Below are 21,621 nucleotides of genomic sequence, written 5' to 3'. Positions count from 1 at the left end.
TTGGCCCTGTGAATCATTCCCATCTACACATCCCATCACCAAGAGAACTGCCATGAAGCTGCACCCACATTTCATCTTCAAACAAGCACCTTTGTTAACAAGAGGGTGAAATACTGCCACCACCCAGTTCTTTGTGCTGCAGTTCTTAGACATTTTGAATTCCTAAGACTCTTGTCTAGCACAAAGACCTTTGGCTCTCCTTAAACTACGATTTATGTTCTTCGTTACATCCCTCATTTCAAGATGTTTTGTCCCTGATCTTCATGACAGCTTCATGTCTATGACAGCTGTAGGGAAAGTCTTCTGGCCCATTGCCTCCAAGACCATGTGCCTAAACATGCAAGTACAGCCACAGCTTAAATCCAAACAACCAGCCTGGCACGCGCTGAAGCAGCTGGGACTTCACACAACCTCTCCTTTTGCTCCAGCTGCCATAGGCTGGATTTGAAGACAAAGTAGTTAGGTCAGGGACAGAGAGATCTGTAATGGCCATTATCACCGGACGCCCTGGCAAGTGCCAAGAGGGCTCTTCAGCTGAAGTAGATTTTAAATGAATTCTTTTTTTAAAATGACAATCAGGCTCCAGCTTTTACAGTGGCCCCATCCCAAACATGCTTTTTCTTTACAAAATTTTAGTACACATAGTTCCTGAATGCACAGATTTCAGCTAAGAACTCTGGTTACCATGACAATTGTTAATTGTGATTAGATCACTCTGGGATCAGCAGCCTTTCAGGGTTTGTTACAAATGGAACTGCATCACAAAGCATTTTAAACAGAATCCTGTTCAAGCACTACTACAATAAGGAAGCAAGTAGAAGGGGGGACTGTGTGTGCTGGAGGGGGGTGTGGTTCATCGTTTTTGGCTTCTCTACATCATGGAAACTGCTAGTTCACTGTCCTGCAAAAGGTGGAGCAAAAACTACATTGGAGATGGTCACAGTGAGTATTCACCAATTAAGCTTTGAAATAAATCTGATTTCATATAGTTAGTTGCACTTTTATAGATTATATGATATTGTTTTATGGTACACTGCCCTGTGTTCTCTTAGTAGGAGAGAAGAAATATTCATTCATTCATTCATTGCTGCTGCTGAGCCCAAAGACTCATTGGGTGATAAGAGCAAGTTGCTCTGCATAGGACTCGTCCTCCTTAGCTACATCTGGTCAAGGAACATAAGTGAACCTTGTGGAGAAGGGGAGATGCTTAGTAGAGTGTCTCACACCCCATCCTTGCACAGCAGCTGCCCAACAGCCCCACAGCCCTAGCAACTAGGTCTTACTATCTGACAGTTGCTTCCACCACCATCCTTCTCGGTCACCTACAGCCCCAGAAACAAAGGGGGAAACGGGATACTCAATTAAGTGTTAAAGCCCTGGTTCCTGGACCCACATGCTTCATGCCTCCAGCCAATCCCTTGCAATTTACACAGAAGTATAAAGCCAGCTCTCTGCTTCTCCCAGAGAGAACTGGGCAAATTCCTGGCTTTACGCACTCTGGTCTTATGACTTCCATTAGCATGAAACCCAAAGTGGTCTAGGCACATTGAGATTTCTGAATCCCAAGGGTGGCAATCACACTCTGCTTTCACTTGTCCAATTGTGAAACTTCATTAAGATTAAGTAAGGAAGAGGGCAACATGGTCCCACAGAATTATTAAAAACAGAAAAAGCCCAATGACTCCAAAAGCTGACTACTTCTGTCCTACTTACTAATAGCACAGTGATCTCAGTCTGCTTATGAGGAGGTAGCAAAGAGAGTCAGCTTCCTCTCTGGACTCTGATCGTAGAAGGGTCCAAGCTGCAATGGAAGATCTGCTTTTAAAGGCTCTCTCCCCTACCCTTGGAGGGAAGACCTCAGGCTCTTTCTGACCAATAATAGCCAGGGTCCGTTTTGACAGGTATACCACACCTCTGTTAGGTATATGTTGTCAGGTACATCACATACCCTTTTTTTGCATTTGAATAAAGCTGTGGAGAACTCCAAATAGCTTGACACTTGAAAGAGAAAGAGGGATGCCTACCTGTGACCATATACACATAAACACTCCATTATAGTATTCACATCAACGACGCTGGTCGGTGACCGTATTAATAATAAATTCAAAATTCAAATTCAATTCGCATCAACCAGTTCACTAGGGTCTACATGTCACCCAAAGCCTGTCCATTCAATCACTTAGAATGCCAGCTCACTGTGCAGTCAAATTACCCACAAAGGGGCTTACATCATTTAAAGTTTCCAAATCCAAAACATTAATACATCATTAATAACAACAAAGTCAGATTCAGCAACAATGTCATCATAAAATCACACACGTACACACTGAAATAAGAAGCTACTCTTTATGACAGGAGTGGCTAACGTTTGGGGGGCCAAGGGCCTCACTGACGCATTGTCAATGCTCCAGGGGCCACATTTCAAAGTGGGCATGGCCAAAGTGTAAAAGTGGGTTTCCGCTTTTTTTTTCTAGAACACAGTTTCGAGGTCTTCTGGATGGTTGCCAAAACCTTGTGGCATCACAGAATCACACCAGGAGACCATGAGAGTGGTAAAAAATATATGTTGGCATCACAGTGGGTTGCCTATGGGAGCTGTCAGGAGATATATAAGTTTTTTCTTAGAATCACTAATAGGGGGAGGGAGCCTGAAGGCTACAAAAAGCGTTTGAGAGAGCTGTATGCAGCCCACAGATTAGCCACCTCTGCTATGTGATCTTTCACTGAAAGCTCTGGAGAAATAGAAGTTCTCTAAGGCCTGCTTAAGACGCAAATGATGTCTAATTCTGAAAGCACTGAGGAGCATGCCACATTGCAGGTGCCCACCAGCCTGAGCACTTTCACCAGCAAACACTAAAGCAGGCTGACTGACACAGATCTAGGGTAGACAGAGGAGCTCCTTTAAGAACTGTTGTCCCAAATCATTCAGGGCTTTAAAAGGATAGTCCCATGACTTCCCAACGTGCTCGTCCCATCAGTATTTCCACCCACCCACCCCCAAACGTTATGACTACATTATTGTACAGACTTGCCCTACGGAAGTCAGAGCTCTGCTTTTAGAGAACATTTTCTACTCTTAACTGGTTCTCCTCGATGTATGTAGAAGAGATGCTGGACCTCGGGGGGGGGGGGGAGAAGAGTCATTTCCAAGTAGTTCTTAATGATCAATGTGGTTTTTGTTCTTAGGTTTCCTGGATGCTCAACAGGGGACTAAAACTACTAATATTGTCCTGGAGGTCACCATTCAATATGGTCTCCATTTGGGGGGCAGAAGTGGGTGGTGGAAACAGGTACTCCAGAAATGAGTTTATAAAGCTGTGATGTGTTGTACGATGTTGTTTGTAAACAAAGGTGATGTGGTCTCTTTTTTTCTTTTTACTAACTCACTGCAATTCACCATGCATGCATTTCATACTGAATGCCATTTTATTTCTGTTTTTTATTAGTATGACCTGAATAAAAAGTTACAGGCGTGTGTGTGTGTGTGTGTGTGTGTGTGTGTGTAAACAGCACTTTGAATCTGTCCCCCAAATACATGGACAACCAGCACAACCGATACAAAAATCGGCGGGATACATTCTTACCTCCTCAACATATTCTGAATCTGTTTATTTTGTACCTGCAATGTGGGGTAAGCAAGCAAATAGCTCCTTAACACCAGGGAATTACTCGTAAACATAATGGGAAAGAACACATCTAACTGTATTGTCATTAAACCAAAGCAGCTGAAATCTAAGGTACTTCTCCTAACAAAATTCCACACATCAACCACCCAAAATAATACACAGCAGGAGGGGGTGAGGGATAAACAGTACTAAGGACACTTTTTCTTAGAAGTACAAAGAAAGCCTTAGACAGCAAATATACAATCCAACTCAGAAGCTCTTTGTGTATTTTGTTATTATTTTTATAAAGATTAAAAACTGCACAATCTACATAGACTCGCAAGTTGTTTTGCAGTTTGCTACGGTGGCTGATGACTGACACAAAAAAACAGCTGACAGGGGGGAAAGCAATCAAATAAAAACATTCACATATATTTTTGTACTGCAGCATAAGCAAGGGTAGGGCCTGCTTGTTATTTTTAGGTGTGCTCCAACATGAATTAGGAGGAAGAGGAAGCAGCAGGATTTTGTAGCCTGTGGTATAAAAATGAGGTGTGAATTAGGGTTACATCCTTATTATGCTAGCAGTCACACACTCCCTCTCCCCCACCCAAGTGAAGTCATGGACTGCCTTACATGGTCAGATTACCCAATGCTAGACACACCCGCCCAACAAAATGCGCACACCCCTTGCTGCTGGAAGAGAAACTTGGTCTCCACTGAGATGAGAGAAGAAACGCATCTCCCACACCATCCATTTCTCTCTCTCTCTCTCTCTCTCTTGCTGGCATTCCTCAACAGCTGAGCACCTCTTGGAACAGAAGGGAGTTTGTACAGAGTTGGGCCACAGCCCTTTGCACTGCAGTGACTCACATGCTGGCTGTACAATGCTTTGGGAGGAGAAAAGAAAACACGCTGACACTCTGAGCTCATCAACAAACCACAAAGAACTCAGAAGTGTTTTCAGCTCCCATGTTTACCCATGCTCCACCCCATGGCAACATGTCAGTGCAGCATGACTTCCTCTTTCTAGCATGGTTTTTGCCCCCGCAAATACGCACCTCTCTTTGCTGCTTTCCGTTCTAACTAGGGCCGCTGGTTTAGTCAGCTAAATAGCTAGATTAACTGATCTAAAATGTACCCTTGACTAAATCAGGCAACACATTTTCTAAGATGTGTCATTTTTTAAAAAAACAAAAATGTAAATATTTATGAAAACTATAGTAGCGGTTGGCATCTCAGAAAAGACTATTTCACACAAAAGTGGGTACACTTCTATAGTAGTGCCTGCTGTAATTGGCCGCTGTTAGAATGGGGCCCTTGGTATGATCCAGCAATGATCTTTTTACCGTATTTTTCGCTCCATAAGACAGACTTTTTTCCTCCTAAAAAGTACGGGGAAATGTCTATGCGTCTTATGGTGCCAATGCATTGGGCGGCAGAGGGATCCCTCGGCTACCGCTGCAGTCGTGAGCTGAGGGATGCCTCTGCAGCCGGAGCCATGGCTCCCGTCTGTCGCTCTCGCTCTGCTGGCTTCTCAGCGAAGTGGGATGAGGGATGGAAGGGGCTCCGTGTAAGGGCTCCCTTCGGTCCCTCCTCCCGCTTTGCTGGGAAGCCAGAAGAGAAGCCAGACGTGCTGCGCTGCTCTGCTGACAGCAGAGAAAAAATTAGAGCCACGCAGCGCCTCTTGCTCTTCTGGCTTCATAGCAAAACGGGAGGAGGGACAGAAGGAAGCAAGCAAAGCGAGAGCCGCTTACATGGCTTTTGTCCCACTTTGTGCAGCTCTCACTTTGCTTGCCCATCTCTCCTCGCGCCTCGCTGTAAAGCAAGCAAAGCACCTGTTCCAGTGTCTCCTCCTCCTCCTCTTTTACAGGGAGGCGGGAGGAGGGATGGGCAGGCAAAGTGAGAGCTGCGCAAAGCGGGACAGAAGCCATGTAAGCGACTCTCGCTTTGCTTGCTTTAAAGCAAGAAAAGCGAGAACCGCTTACATGCTCAGCACAGAAATTTGTTTTTCTTGCTTTCCCCCGCTAAAAACTAGGTGCACCTTATCGTCAGGAACATCTTATGGAGAGAAAAATACGGTATGTCTTTTCACACATACATACACTAGCCTTTGCCAAGCTAGTGCCCTCCAGATATTCTGAACTACAGCCATGCTGGCTGGGGCTGAAGAGGGTTGTAGTCCAGAACTTCTGGCGGGCATCAGGTTGGCATAGGTTCAGCTAACCAAATACACACATTTTTCTCTTCAGTGTAATTGTTTATGCATATGGCAATTCATGAAGATTTAAAAATCAATCAAATAAAACTCAACTCTTAATCAACTAAAAATTCTTTACTTTGGTAGCAGTAGTTCTTTGTTACTGCTTTTTGAACTACATCCCACGATTTACGTACACAAAGATTAGCACAAGAACAATGGCATTTGCTAGCAGGTAGACACACTAGCCAGTCATTTCCAAATAGCAGAATGGTGCATTTTTTGCCAATAGGTGCTCTGGTTCTCCATTTCAAGACTGGGCTGCTGTGTTTATTCATAATTAGATTTACTTCCAGAAAAACATTCTAATTTGCTGCCAGAAATAGTAATCTGGAAGATCTACTGACACACACAATTCCCCTTACCATGACTGCATTAACATTCTGGTTCCTTGAAACAAAACATAAATATAGAACCCTCATTTATCCTGGAACAGTGCAGGCTGCCTCAGTTGTTTCCATAATGTCCTGCAGTGTATTCTTGGGGGGGGGGGCATCCGTACCTTTAGACCTGGCTATGTAACCCTCCCAGCTCTCCCAGCAGTGCAGCACCCAGAGATTTCACAACAATTTATTGCCAAATTTGCCAACATTTCCCCAGCATGGGTTATTCCAACTTGCCTTGTTAATGCTAAAATGGCCCTCGAATCTGCACCCATCCCCGTTATTCAGAGGAATTTTCATCGATTTGTCAATGTGGCCAACTTCATGTCTTCCCATTTCATCTTGGATATCCAGACCAATCACTATGTGTTTAGGAATCAGGGAGAAAGCGGGAAAAGAATGGGAGTGTTAAAAATAACATACTACAAAGAAGGATACATGAATCATTCTTAAGATACCTTTCTGATATTTTAAAAATTAGAATACAAATAAAATTATTTAATTAAGTCAGCAGTTAAGCTAATCAGAAAGCATAATCATCAGCAAGTTTCTCTTATCTCCCAAATACTCCTTTAGTCATATATGGGCTCTGTTATCAGATGATTTGCAGATCTCCTCGTCTGAACTCAATAAGTACTCAAGGTGAATTGCATTATTAAGTATCTAGTGATTTGTTCCTAGGATATAGGTATCAATCCTTCTCTCCTGCTGCCTTTCATAGCAAGGTACAGGCCTTTTCTGTGGTGGCTCCTCATTTGTGGAGTGTTCTCCCCAGGACGCCTCACCTGGTGCCTTCATTACATATCTTTAGGTGCCAGGCTAAAGTGCTTCTCCTCCACCAGGCCCTTGGCTGATTAACATCCTATGTCCTTTTACATTTTGGGGTGTGTGTGTGTTATTGGTTTGTTTTTACTTTTGTTCTTATTTGTGTTATGTATTTTGCGTTCTCATTTTATGGTTTTTTGTTGTGAACCGCCCTGTGATGTTTGGATGAAGGGTGGTGTACAAATTTAATAAATAATTTCAATAATAACAAACAGCAAAAACAAAACAGCAGTAACAGGAGCATAATAGGGACAGGTTAAAACAGTTCAGCTAATGTTTTGTAAGGCCTGGGAAAAGAAAGTTTAATGAAGGATTTCTGCCTGGTGCCGGAAGACAGGTCCTAGGTGAGTCGCCCTGGGGAAGAATGTTCCAAAAATGCTTTTCTTTTACCTTAGGGACTATGTCACTTTAATACAGTGCCTTATACGCCATTGCCCAAATAAGTGTTTAGTAATAGCGGAAAGCAGCCATTCATAAAAAGCAAGAATGCCCTCTAAAGAGGACATTTTCTTCTTTTTTCCTAGAAAAAGAATGGAAATGATTCATAGCAATCTGAACGTATTTTGAATTATGAAGCCAACATAGTGGTTACTCAACCACTACTGGCAAACACAGCCGCAAAAAAAGATGTACTCACATTCACAGTGCAGATTCGGCAAACTGATGTTCAAATTTACTTCTATTTTACCACCACTCGTTTTGTCTGGATCATCCACGTAGAGCTCGTTAACACTGCAGGGGAGAGGAAGATGGGTGGTTTCATTTTAGACAGAATAGTACAAAAACCATTATTTGCGAGAGACAGGAAGAGGAAATCTCCACAGAAAGAGAACAAAGAGGGCTTTGCTGTAACATTGGTCATGCAAGCTTCAAAGCCACATCATTCTTTAAAAAAACAACAACAAACAAACAAATCCTCCAAAAAGAGATATACAGTGGTACCTCGGGTTATATACGCTTCAGGTTACATACGCTTCAGGTTACAGACTCCGCTAACCCAGAAATAGTACCTCGGGTTAAGAACTTTGCTTCAGGATAAGAACAGAAATCGTGCTCCGGTGGCAGCGGAGGCCCCATTAGCTAAAGTGGTGCTTCAGGTTAAGAACAGTTTCAGGTTAAGAACAGACCTCCAGAACGAATTAAGTTCTTAACTCGAGGTACTGCTGTACAATGAAGAACTGCAGATCCAAAAGTAATTTAAAGGTATCTTGCTCTCATTTAAGTCAGGGAGAGGGGTATGGGTTTGAATATACAATGGTGTTAAACATAAAAAAATGTTACCACAAAGCCCTCCTTACCAGCCCAAGTAAAATTAAATGCTTTATAAATGAAATAATAATGTCAGGTGTAATATTGCCTCAATCAAAAGTCAGAACATACAGTAACAGAAGTGAGGCCCAAGATGATGACATTTTAGCCACTGAACTAGAAGGTCAGAGTGACACTCATCCCTTGGCTCTCTGTGAAAAACTGTACCTGAAATTACTGTTTTCACATTACCTAATTGCAAGTCCAGCCTTGAATGACCTCTTCCATTTCAATTTTGGAATTATTAATTGAGCTAAGAGATCCTTGTGGAACATTTCTGGCCCGCCAGCATATAAATGTAAAAGGGACAATCCTATATATGGTCCTCAAACTAAAAAGGTGCAGAGTGTACACTTTGTCCCCCCCAAAGTAGCCATACACACTTGACATATCTAAACAGGAAGGAAGAGGGACTGCATCCACAGACCCACCCACCCAAGAATCAGAAGAGCCAGTGTGGTATAGTGGTTAGAGCGCTAAGCAAGGACCTGGGAGAACAGGGTTCAAATCCCCATTCCGTCATGAAGCTCTCTGGGTGAACTTGAGCCTGTCACTCTCTCTCAGTCTAACCTACCCCACAGGGTGGTTGTGAGGATAAAGGGGCAGAAGAGAAGAAGTGCTTGCATCGCCTTAAGGCAGGCATCCCGAACCTTTGGCCCTACAGATGTTTTGGACTACAATTCCCATCATCCCTGGCCACTGGTCCTGTTAGCTAGGGATCATGGGAGCTGTAGGCCAAAACATCTGGAGGGCTGCAGTTTGGGGATGCCTGCCTTAAGGTCTCTGAAGCAAAGGTAGGATATAGATGTTAAAAATAATTAATAAATAAATAAGCTGGAACAGATCCAACTCGTAGAGGGTATGCAATCAGGAGACACAATCCTGCTCAGCCCAACAAGACCTCCATATTCTCAGAAATGAAGAGGCTTGATGTACATTCATGGAATTCCAATGCTTAATTCTGTGCAAATATTTCCTCTTAAGACAAAAAATAGACTTTAAGTATGACAGGCCATAACTCCTACTGGTAAATATCTATATTTAATTTTAAAATGAAAATATGCATAGGAACTATAACGGTAACATGAATGAATTAAACCTATAAACACCTAACAAACTAACAATAACAAATACATGATGCATTAACATAGAGAGCTACAATTACAATATATAAAGGATTCGATTGGTATAGCATGAAGTACCCAGAAAATGAGAAATGATAACCAATTAGCATAGGAGTGAAGATCTGAGTGATGCACCTATTCCCATCACAGTCATCCTGGGTCACACCTTCTTTCCAGCAGGTCTTTCTCCATTTCACTTCTGCCTGTTGCTACCACTCCCTTCATTCACTCATGGCAATTATGTCTTTTTCAATTTATCTGACTTTGACCTTTTCCTCGCTGCATCTTTCACATTCATTCCTGACGACAGCTTCTGCTTTGAACAGGGGTTTCCAAATCTTGTCACAGAGAACCCTTTGTAAGTTGAGGAAATAAATACCCATGCTTTCTTATGTGTAACCAACACCAATGAAATGTATCATGTCTTAAAATTAATTCTATTTCTCCACACACCAATGTGAAAGGTAGCAGCTAAGGGAAATGAAATAAGGGGAAACAAAAGCTTTGTAAAAACAAAACAGAGAATGGTCACATTCTTTTCCAGCATTTACTCTGACTAGAGCAGGTACAGTGGTACCTCGCAAGACGAAAAACGCGCAAGACGAAAGAGTTTTCCGTTTTTTGAGTCGTTCCGCAAGACGAAAAAACCGCAAGACGAAGAGACTCACGGAACGGATTAATTCCGTCTTGCGAGGCACCACTGTAGCTAAAAATCTCCATCTCCTGACCTAATGAATACATACTGAGAAAACCAGGAAGAGCCTCGTACTTGTCCGGCCATTTTTCGTACCTTCTAAGGTGGCCCACCTCACACTTCTGGAAGTTGAACAAAGTGCAGAAAATGGACCACAATTCTTAATGAATAATGGAAGAAAATTTGCAGTGGAATAGTTGACAGAAGCTGGGGGTGTTCGGCTAAAGTGTTTTCCCTGTTCATGGAGGGCACATTCCTCTTACTTTAGAGAGAGGGTCAGAATTTCTGATTGAGTAACAGGTAACACTACAAGTTTTGTGAGGAAGCTCATTAGTGTCAGGTGAACAAGTTCAGCAGTGTGCTATGTTACTTCAGTTGGCTGCCTCACCTTCACAGAAGCAAACATATAACCAATCCCTCTTAAATTTAGCCCGAAGAGCTATTGGTAAGCATTGCTCAACTTATTTTTTGAGTGATTAATAAGCATGACACGGGGTGGGGGTGGGGAATATGTCTGCTCACGGATGACCTAGTTTGCTGTTCCCTCACTACAGCTGTATGTTCTGATACAAAGAATTAAGCCTTCAAAATAATTTCTCATCGGCTGATTATGTAGTCCTCCGGATTAAGTAACACTGTCCTTCCAGATCCCAGGAGTGATGTCAACCAGGACAAGCATTAATCCTCATTAGCAATGTACCTATCTGCACTCAAGTAGTGCTTCCTGTGGGATGCCCGTTTGCCAGACAGCCTGTTTCATAACAAAGCCTTGCTGCTTCCTTCTCATCTCTTCCTAGATCTATGAAATCAAAGCCACACCCATCCTGTCAGTTACATTCTGTTTATTAAAAAACAAAACAAAAAACAGCCTCTCAAAACTCACTCCAAGGCAGTCCAGGATTGCAGGTTTGACATTTATATTACTAGTGAATACAGGTAGCCAAGTCAACCTTAAGTGGGAAGCTTGTGTCAATCTGTAGTGTTCTTCAGGAACCTGTTTTGTGATTTGGTCTTTCTTTCTTTCCCACAAACATCCAGAAAACTTCAAGTGAGGTAACAATACAGCTCTAGTGCAGTTTAGTGCTTTGCTGCAGAGATTATTAACTCTTTCCTTTTTTAATTTTTTTGACAGTTCCTCAGCTGGCAACACGTATCCTCCCTCTCCTACAAGATCTTCTTTTCACCTGGAAGGGTGTCCCTTGGGACCTCAAATTCCTCTTAAATCTCAGTGCTGGGTCCCTATTTGTCCTAAATCCCATGTACCCTAGTTAGTGCCCCAGAAGCTCTCTTTGGGTGCCCAGATTGTATGAGAAGAGATTTATTGGGGGGCAGGGAGTGATTAGTGGTTTTGGAAGATATCCTGCAAGTTTTGGAATTCTCCAGTACTGTACAGAAATTCAGAATTTATTTTTTTTAAACACCTTTGATGTTACCCATTCAAAGCAACCAAGAAAGCTGAAATGTGCAACACTGTTTTGGAGGGGTCACCTTCTGTCAGCTTGTCTATGCTAAACCACCACAGGAACTGCAAAGGAAGAAAAAAGTTGTAGGCACCAGGGGGAGGCAAGCATCACTTTTCTCCAGGACTTGCAGCCAGTACTTCAGATAAATGGAAAAAAGCATTTCCCCCATGTGGCAGAAGCGTTAAAAACTTAACATTTGTTGGGGCCAACTCAAACAAGACTGGGGCTTGATGCTCAGTGAACTTGCACTGTACAAGGAGCTTTCAGGGACAGTCTGGCCAGACCTACAAATTACATAAGCAGCAGCTGCAGAGAGGGGTTTAGGTGAGAGAGGAGTTTGCCCCAAGAAGGAGAGGCTGGTTCCTGAAGTGAGGCCTCTGTGAGAGATATTTTGGGATAGCAGTCAACTCAAGAGAATTTGCACATATTTTTCTTCTTCAGTCACATTAAAGGATTTCAACACATCTAAATCTCATCATCTTTCAAAAGCAGAGGGGGGAAAAGAAAGTCAGACTAACGCCTTGTTTTAATGTTTTCAAACAGATTTGCAGCACAGTCTAGTTCTTTTATTTTCTAATGACGACCTATCAAATTCCTCCTAATCCTTTCCCTTATTGATGTTAAGAATAACACCTTTAGTAAGAATGTTCTCTAAAGCTTCTTCACTGACCCCCACCTTCCAATCCCACTATTAAATCTGAGAAAAAATTGCTATCCAACACCACTTAATCTCAGGCTACCCAAGTGTCTCAAATACATTTTCTATTGTTCCTTCCCACCCTTCATAATTCTTGCAGTTGTAGTTTCCTGCATCTCCATTCCTCATTCACTAAGAGAGGGGTATGCCTGACACAGAGGCCTTAGTTTCCAGGCCTAGGTTTGGAACAAGAGGCAAGTTCTTTTTTTAACAGCAGTGTTGCTTTGCTACTTAAAAATGCATGCTGTCTCAAACATATTTGCTACTTCCTCATTTTAAAAAGTCATTGCTCATTGCTCAAATCAAGAATGTAAAAAACAGACTGGACAACTAAGAAAGGAAGTATAGTTCTCAGACAAAAGAAAATGGAGGTCAGATGTCAACATTCATCTGAGTCAGTCATCATAATTGGCACCATAGCACACAGACTTCCACTTCCTGTTAACCCACACAAACACACACAGAAGAGGATGAATGGGATAACCCAACCACTTCACAATCTTGCAACACCTTTCATTATAGTATCTCAAAAGTGTTAAGTGAGCATTAATTAAGCTGATGAAGCAGCCAGACCAATACGGTTATCCTTACTTTAAAAGTTTGGCATAAGAAGAAGCAAAAGCCAAGTTATTTGCCCAAGGTCAGCCAGTCATACCATTAGGAAAGCAATACAGGAGACAAATGCCATCATTTCTTTCAAGCCATTAAATCACACTCCCTCAACTAGAACAATTGACACTTTAAACCAGCAATTTTCAAACTGTGTTGAAGGAATTCTTTAGTGTTGCAGAAGCGTCTTCACCCCAGAAATTAGTGCTGCTGGATAAGCCACTCTAAAAGTTAGCTTGCCTACTATTACTGATTCCCACCCCCTGCAATGCGCAGCAGCATGAGACAGTAGTGTATGTTCTAGGGCATACTCTCCATTTACACAGGTGACACCAGGGAGCAATGTGCCCTAGAATCCTCCAAGAGAGACATCCTCCAAGAGAGCCATCATAGAAAGTTTGCAAACTACTACCACAACATACCAGGCTGCATTCACAGGAACCAAAACAGAGATTCATGCAAGAAGAAAAGGCAGCCCACATCCTATGATCTAAAATCATTCTGCTTCATGCCCTGTGTTTATTGTTCAAAAGCACAAGCTCATTGGAGGAGATGGTCTAGGAAGAAGTCTGGCACTGGCCTCCTTCATGAACACTGCACCATACCTGCAATCTCTTCCCCAACACTTTTATTTGTAACACATAACAGTGATTTTGTAGCAATGCATCGGTACAGTTATCTTGCCTGATAACTTGTTTCTGCAAAAGCCAAACCTAGCTACTTCATGATCACGTGCAACAGTTGCTTCCTAATCTTATCCTATATTTTCTGCACACAGTCTCCCCACCCCACCCCTTTGCACAAATTGCTGCATTTTTAAAAATATGCACCGCAGAGGCATACCAAGGCTCACTGCACCCTTTGCAAGGAGCTGTATTGGTGCCCGCCCACCCCATCCCTTGTGCCCTTGCCAGAGGAGTCTGTGCACCTCACACAGCTGCCCAGAGCAGAAGAGGAGAGGCCCAGGGAGTGTGTGGTTGGCCAGGCAGGCTCCAAGCCATTCCTAGCCAGAGTGGAGAGGTGCAATTTTTGTAACCCCCTGGGCCTGGCTCCTTGGCAAGGGCCAACCCGGCCAGCCTCAAAAATCTTAACTGTGTAAGTTTGCAGACCTAGATGTTCATTTATTGCATCTCACACAAAAACGAAGTTGCTGCAGAGGAACCTACTATCGCCATGCATCCTCAACTGTAACCTCATGACAAGCAAACCAAAGGAACTAATTATTTAAAAGATGTGCATGGAATAAACACTAGATTTTTAAACAGATATGCAAGGACCTGTTGTGCTCTTTATCCTCTTTGCTATGACAATTCTCGAGTTCTTTACTTGCAGCCGCAGATTTGCACACAATCTGCACCAACTAAACTACTTTGCAATGGACCATTGGCTTTCTCTTTTTAAAAATACAGTGGCTGCTAGGTCACTCACAATTATGTAACTAGCAGCAACAAGGTACTCCTAATACCAAAAAGAGCTGTGGCGCTATCTCATCTTATGCCATTCTCACAACAACTCTGCAAATTTTGCTACAACCCCACTGTGTAGCTATCAATTAGTTGCGGCATACACTCGGCTAATTACTTCATTCCTCCTTAATTGACGAATGTATGGAAAGACTCTTTAAGTCACTTCTGCAGAGTATTAATTAGGTCAAAAAGTACGTGGCTATTTTCTCACCAGTTATACTATTGCAATAACAACAGCCAGCAGTTAGGCTACAGAACTGGGTTAACTATGAAATAGGTTATTTGATTTATGGTGCATCAGCAAGATGACGCAGGGTAGGCCGTTAAAAATTACAAGGAGTGCCTACTGATGGCTCTCAACCTGCCACCAATCCTGCCCAGGAAATGCCAAAGGCATTTAACACTTACAGCTGTATTTCCCTAACCACGTGAGTCACTCACTTAGTGGGACAGGGTACCTGTTTGTGACTGTCAACTTCGCAAAAATCCAAATGTGGAACATTGACCTCATTTCCTTTATCCGTCCTTGGAGTCAGAGCGCTCATCATCATCCTTGTGAGGGTTTTTTTTACATGTCAATGGAAAATAATAGCTCTGAAGGAAAACGTTTCCTTTGGAACACGCTCACAAATACGTTTTTAGAAACCTTCAATCAAAATCTTTCACTTTGATCCTTTCAAAATTTTGGTATTTAATCTCAGCTCCGGGGCAATTAGAAAAAACAGGAATATTTAATAGGAGAGTTTGCTTTCTACTAGGGATGGAGGGGGGCGGTATTCCGAAGTGGGTTCACCAGTCGAAACTTGTAAGGGAAAAAAAGGATAGCTGACCCTCATGGGATCCCTGAGACCCCAGCAGTTGCATTTCTAACTATTTGGAGTTATTATCTGTTGCTGTTGTTGTTATTTTTAAATAAAACAAATGAATAGTTTTTGTTTTTAAAAAACAGCCCTTAGAGCACTTTGTAAAATTGCAGGTAGTTTGATAGTAGGATTGTGTGCAGATTTAGAAAAGGAAAAACAAATTAATATGGAAATGGGACAGAACAGACACACAAAAGCAAGACATACTGAACTCTGACTGATCCGGTCATCCTACTTTCTACCCTCAGAGAACCAGGATTTAGGTTTGGTCAATGTCTGGATAAGAGATTACTTGGGAACCCTATGCACACCACTCTGCGTTTCCTGGAAGAAAAGTTAGATTTAAGTGTAACAACAAAAGAATAAATTCTTTTAACAAAGCCCTATTGAAATATCTGTCAATTTCTACCTCCCCTTAGTAAGGCATACAGGGTTACCATTTCAGAGATTCATCAGTGGATACCACTTCTGGTAAGGATGCATTAATGTCCCCCAATGTATGTTCACTCCAGAGAGGACTGATCCTTTAAACACACTCCACGCAATCACACATCAAATGGATATGTGAAGTGCCTGCTGTTGCTACTCAGCTTCCTTCACCCGCAAGCACCAAAATTTATCTGGGTAGAAGAAGGTGGAGGCGCCAAAGGTCAGGGAGTTCACTGAAGAGGTAGAGGTCAAGTGACGGTCACCATCACTTACTTTCTCCTGTCCCATATAAATTTGTAGGCTTTGGGTGAGCAGGACACAGAAAGGGGAGCTCAACCAATACCTACCAGCAAATAGCCTACTTTTAACAGCTCTACTCTTTTAAAGGAGTTCACATACGACACTTAATCCCCATTCTGAAAGCTAGATAAATGCTAGTCAACCAGAATAGTATTGCAGCAGAGCCAGGGGTTAAACAACTGGAGCCCTAGTGCATTACCATATCCTTTCAGATACAAACTACTAGGTGCTTATAGAAATAATGTTATCTTAAAAGTTACTAATGGAGTTGAAACCCATTCAAGGACATGCACAATGGAGAGAAGGGAAATCATGCCATAAGTAAACTTTAATTTTTACTGCAATAAGAAAATGGGGCAAACATAATTCTGCAGGGGCTCAGGCTCAAAAGCATACTATCTAAGTATTGTTGGTAGAGTTATGCCCTATGCTTCCTACAGTGGATGCAGAGAATATGTGGTTGTTAAGATCAGTACCAGTGAAGTGAGCAAAAGCAGACTCCAGATCAAATAGCATGGGTTCTAGCAGATCTCAATCCTACTCCAAAAATTATGTGGGCCATACCAAAATCTGCCAGGTTTTATTTAGTTATATTTAGAACATTTCTTATCCCATTTTTCAGCTCAAAGGCTCTCAGTGCTGTTAACAAAGAAGCTTTGTTTTGAGAAGTGGTATCCTAGCATCCTTCTTCGAGACTTTTGGCATCCCTGCTGCACATTTACCTGGGGCTGAAACATTTTTCATGCTTGTTCTACTTACACTAAGAAGCCTTATACATCTCCACAATACTTTTGACCTTTCTGCACAAAGCCTGCTGCATTTGTACATTGTGTTTTAACCCTTGTGGGCCAATCCACATTCACAAGAGTATCTGAGCACCAGATAACATTAAATTATTGGGGGAGGGCAGGCATCACACCAGGTAAAATTGAGATTCAGCCAATATAATTTCCAAGGAAATCCATTGCTTGGGGCCAGGAAAACAGAATTCCATGTGTGGAGTTTACAAATGACTAGCATTCAACAATCGGTGGCCTATACATGCCTCTGGCTTAAACCTCTGGATCTCGCAATAGCGTAGCTATTCCCACATTACCACACTTCACAACAGTGTTGCTTTGGGGGAATGTCTTCTTTGATTGCACAATAACAAACACACCAACGGAGTCGCAATATAATAGCCAGTACCGGCAAAGCAGGTTGAGTTTCCTCAGTGCACAACTGCATAATAATTTGAACTATGAACAAGCCTAACTTTTTGATTAGCGATATGAAAGAAAAATTTGCCTGGGGAAGATTACACTGTTGCGAAAGGCAGAGCAGAAAGCCTGCAGGGTAACAATACTAGGCCAAGTAACGATCTATCCTTACTGTTTTCTACAAGTGCCTTATATTAGCCAAGCCTCACAATACTCTCGTGATATCGGTCATTGTGCTTTCTCCTTTCTTCCTACAGATGTGAGACACGGAATGAGTCGGGGGATTGGTATGTGTTGCTCCCAAGGCTGATATTCCAAACTACAATATACTCGTTAGTCTTTCCAATTTTCATTCCAGTTGCAAAAAGATCATATGTACCAATAAAATGCCAAGGTTTCCTAGAGGGACATGCAGTAAAATGTGCCCAGCGACAACTACAATAGATCTGCCAAATTCCTAGATGCTGCCTTTTTGTCTCGGAGCCAAATTACCAGATGCCAAGCTCAGCCTCACACTTACTTTCAACTGCCTTCAAAACATATCCAATGCAGTTTGTTACATTATATGCTGGAACTTCATTAAACTGGGACTAAGAATAGGATGGGACGCAGGTGGCGCTGTGGGTTAAACCACAAAGCCTAGGACGTGCCAATCAGAAAGTCGGTGGTTCGAATCCCCGTGACGGGGTGAGCTCCAGTTGCTCGGTCCCTGCTCCTGCCAACCTAGCAGTTCGAAAGCACGTCAAAGTGCAAGTAGATAAATAGGTACCGCTCCGGCAGGAAAGTAAACGACGTTTCCGTGTGCTGCTCTGGTTCGCCAGAAGCGGCTTAGTCATGCTGGCCACGTGACCCGGAAGCTGTATGCCGGCTCCTCCGGCCAATAAAGCGAGATGAGCGCTGCAACCCCAGAGTCGGCCACAACTGGACCTAATGGTCAGGGGTCCCTTTACCTTTACTTGAAAACCAAAAAGCAGTATCACCTCTGAAACACACTATTATACAAATACAAAATAAAAATAAAATGCAGTATTTATTTGGAAATCAGAAAAACATACAGTACAGCACCTTCTTCCTGTATTTATTTCAGCCATAATCAAGCCCCAAATGAGTAGGATCTCTCAGAGGCTTGACATCACAGTTTATCCCTTCAAGTGCTCTTTTCTAGGAAAATTCATCAATGCCTAATAGCCAAAGAATTATGTGTCACGGGAAACAAAGTGAACTCATCATGATAAGGACTGAATGCCAGTGAGTAACGTGTTACCCATGATGGATTCATTTATGTTAAATGTCACTGTGGAACCTAATTTTGGTTTTGTAGGAAGAGAACTTGAAGGTGGAAGTCAACAAATTAAAATATAAAGAACTAACATGATTTGGGGTTTAGTTTTTGTTTGGGTTAAAAAAAATACATATTTCAAATAATTTATTACAATATGTATGTTACTGCAGAACAGCCACATTTGGCAGTATTCTATAACCCATGATCAACATCAAAACTATATGCCCAATTCCCAGCCACCAGAAATATTGAAGAAGGACCTAATAGGACAGAAGTGTTCTTCTGCTTTCAGCCTATCTATCCTTGTCAACCAGAATATATTATTTTTTACTCCAGTGTTTCTCTCGGTTTTTCAACATGATTGATTGATAATTCAGTTTCAATAAGCCTGTACTGTCCCCAGATATGTTGACCCTCAAAATATATCCAACAAGACTAAGGTCATCTGTTAAGTAAAATAATCTACATTGAATTAACTGTCAAACCCTGCTTCAGAATACCAAACTCCAGCACTTCTGATTCAACTTCAAGTCTGATGTTTTCCTCCCTCCTTCTGAATTTCAGAAAATATCACACACCCCTCCAGATAGACAAAAAGTTTGTGTCAGCAACACACATCTTTATCAGACAATGGGTTTGCCTAATCCAGGAGTTAGCAACCGTTTTGAACCAGTAGGCACCTGTTGAATTTTGAGAAAGTGCTGTGGGCAGCAGTCACAAAATGGCTGCCATGGGGGCATGGCATGAGACAAAATTAGGGAGTACAGTGGTACCTTGGTTTAAGAACAGCTTAGCTTATGAACAACTTTGATTAAGAACGATGCAAAACCGGAAGTAGGTGTTTTGGTTTGTGAACTTTGCCTTGGAAGTAGAACATGTTCCGCTTCCTGTTGAGTGTGTTCCTTTTGTAAATTGAGTCCCCCGTTGCTATAGGAAAGCACGTCTTGGTTTAAGAATGCTTTGGTTTAAGAACGGACTTCTGGAACGGATTAAGTTCGTAAACCAAGGTACCACTGTACATTAGAAAAGCCTGCTAGATAAGGTCAATGACCCATCTAGTCCAGCATCCTGCTCTCACAGGGACTGAACAGATGCCTGTGGGAAACCAGCAACTGGGATTCAAGCCCAAGAGCACTCTCCTCTTCTGTGGTTTCCAGCAACTGATACCATCATCGGAGCTTCTCCATTCCCTGGATAACCTCAGGCTTACCATGTCAGGTAAGGACTGCTTGTCCCCCGTCAGCAAAAATCTACCTGGATATCATTTTTGCAGCCCGATTCTTGGATGTATGGCAGCCCTACCTTAACACAGTTTTAGATATAACATAACTGCAAACTGAATTATTATTTAACCGATCACTTTTTAACATGAGGGAAATTGCCAACAGCTATAGTTTGTACTTACATTTCAGTGGCTATGAATCCAGTAAGCTCAGACAGGAAGAGAAACAATATGAAGAAACAGCAGCAGACAGAAACTAGAAAAGACACATATGGAGACAAGTTAGTTAATTGTACTGTACTATACTATACTATACTATACTATACTATACTATACTATACCATACCATACCATACCATACTATACTATATTATACTATACTATACAGTGGTACCACGGGTTAAGCACTTAATTCGTTCCGGAGGTCCGTTCTCAACCTGAAACTATTCCTAACCTGAAGCAGCACTTTAGCTAATGGGGCCTCCTGCTGCCGCCGGAGCACAATTTCTGTTCTCATCCTGAAGCAAAGTTCTTTACCCGAGGTACTATTTCTGGGTTAGCGGAGTCTGTAACCTGAAGCGTATGTAACCCGAGGTACCACTGTATTAGTTGTACCCTGTCCATCTGACTGGGTTGACCCAGCCACTCTGGAAGGCTAATTTAATTTAAACACCCCAGACAGTATTTGGCAGTATTTCTACACACACATGTATATGCACACCTGAACTCCAAAATGACCTACCTACCTATCTATCTATCTGTCTATCTAATTTATATCACACCTTTCCTCCAAAACTTGAGGTGGTATACATGGGTTCCCTTCTTCCCCATCTTAAATTATCACAACAACCCTGTGAGTTGGGCTAGGCTGAAAGATAGCAATTTAGACCAAAACGTCATGGGGAGAATTATGGCTGAACAGGATATCCTGCCTTACAGATCATCCACTATACTCACTGTGTGATCTCCAATTAAGTCATACTCAGGCCACTGATTTCAACGGGTCTGCTGTGAGGATGGCTAACACTGGATATCATCCGCTGGCTTCATTATTATTTCTTTTGCCTTCATCTCTCTCTCTAACGCTTCAACTCAGAAAAAGGGGCAACTTACCGAATTCTTACTGGTGGTGTTTCTGCATTAACATAGGATAAACCACAGATTTTGCCTACATGTTCTCTTCAGGGAAGGCAAGTCTACATGCATTATTGTTCTCATTAGGTCTTCCTATCGATAAGAACTAAACAAAAACTTTTCGTCGTTGTTGGAGCTCAGCTACCCTAGTTTATGGTATCATATTTTTTTTTTAAAAAAAATGTTTTTAATGCTTTTTGTTGCTGCTGCTGTCTAGAACCATCTGCTGTTACTACCTGCTGGAGTCTTTAGAAGAGCAGCAGAGAAACACTGAAAATGGCACTAAATGAGAGAGAAACAGTTTATCCCCCCCCCGCAGCCCCACACAGGGGGCAATGTGATTTTAAAGAGGAAAGGAGTCTTTTCCACTTTCTCTCTCACAACTCAAGACACGCCTACTGTCCACATAGTCAGTCTGCCAGGCACCCTCCCTGATTAACAATAGTTTACTGGCTGGCTGTTGAGCTGCCAGGCACCCAAAGGGAGGAAGGTTGTGGTTGCTCTGGCAGTGAAGGAATGCCCAGGGAAGAAAAGGACAATGAAAATAACTAGTTGCCTTGTCCCTGGCTGGGGAAAAGATGGGTCAAGCAGCCCTCTCAACCAAGAAGCTTTATTTCACCCATTGTCTCTGCCAGCAACTGCTGTTCCATTGGGCTAATTTATCTCTTCATATTTTTTTAGTTGAGAACCTATACATCACGCCTTCATCAAAACAATTTCAGGATGGCTTGCAATCCCATGTTTCTCAATTTGATCCT

General features: G+C 42.3%; 1 protein-coding gene across 2 annotated transcripts in view; it reads right to left on the bottom strand.

The window, feature by feature from the left end:
• ERGIC1 (endoplasmic reticulum-golgi intermediate compartment 1) overlaps nt 1-21,621 on the bottom strand; it is a 66,635-nt gene that overhangs the window by 13,825 nt on the left and 31,189 nt on the right. For both annotated transcript variants that reach the window (XM_082212971.1, XM_082212972.1), the window contains exons 3-5: nt 19,913-19,985; nt 7,711-7,805; nt 6,486-6,610 (exon numbers count right to left, since the gene is read on the bottom strand). In XM_082212971.1, coding sequence (XP_082069097.1) covers nt 6,486-6,610; nt 7,711-7,805; nt 19,913-19,985 — 293 coding nt within the window. The remainder of the gene's footprint in view (nt 1-6,485; nt 6,611-7,710; nt 7,806-19,912; nt 19,986-21,621) is intronic.

Source organism: Podarcis vaucheri, assembly GCF_965113315.1.
Source record: "Podarcis vaucheri genome assembly, chromosome: 2".
NCBI lineage: Eukaryota > Metazoa > Chordata > Lepidosauria > Squamata > Lacertidae > Podarcis > Podarcis vaucheri.
Note: the sequence above shows the minus strand (reverse complement) of the source record. Positions and strands in the feature narration are given on the sequence as shown.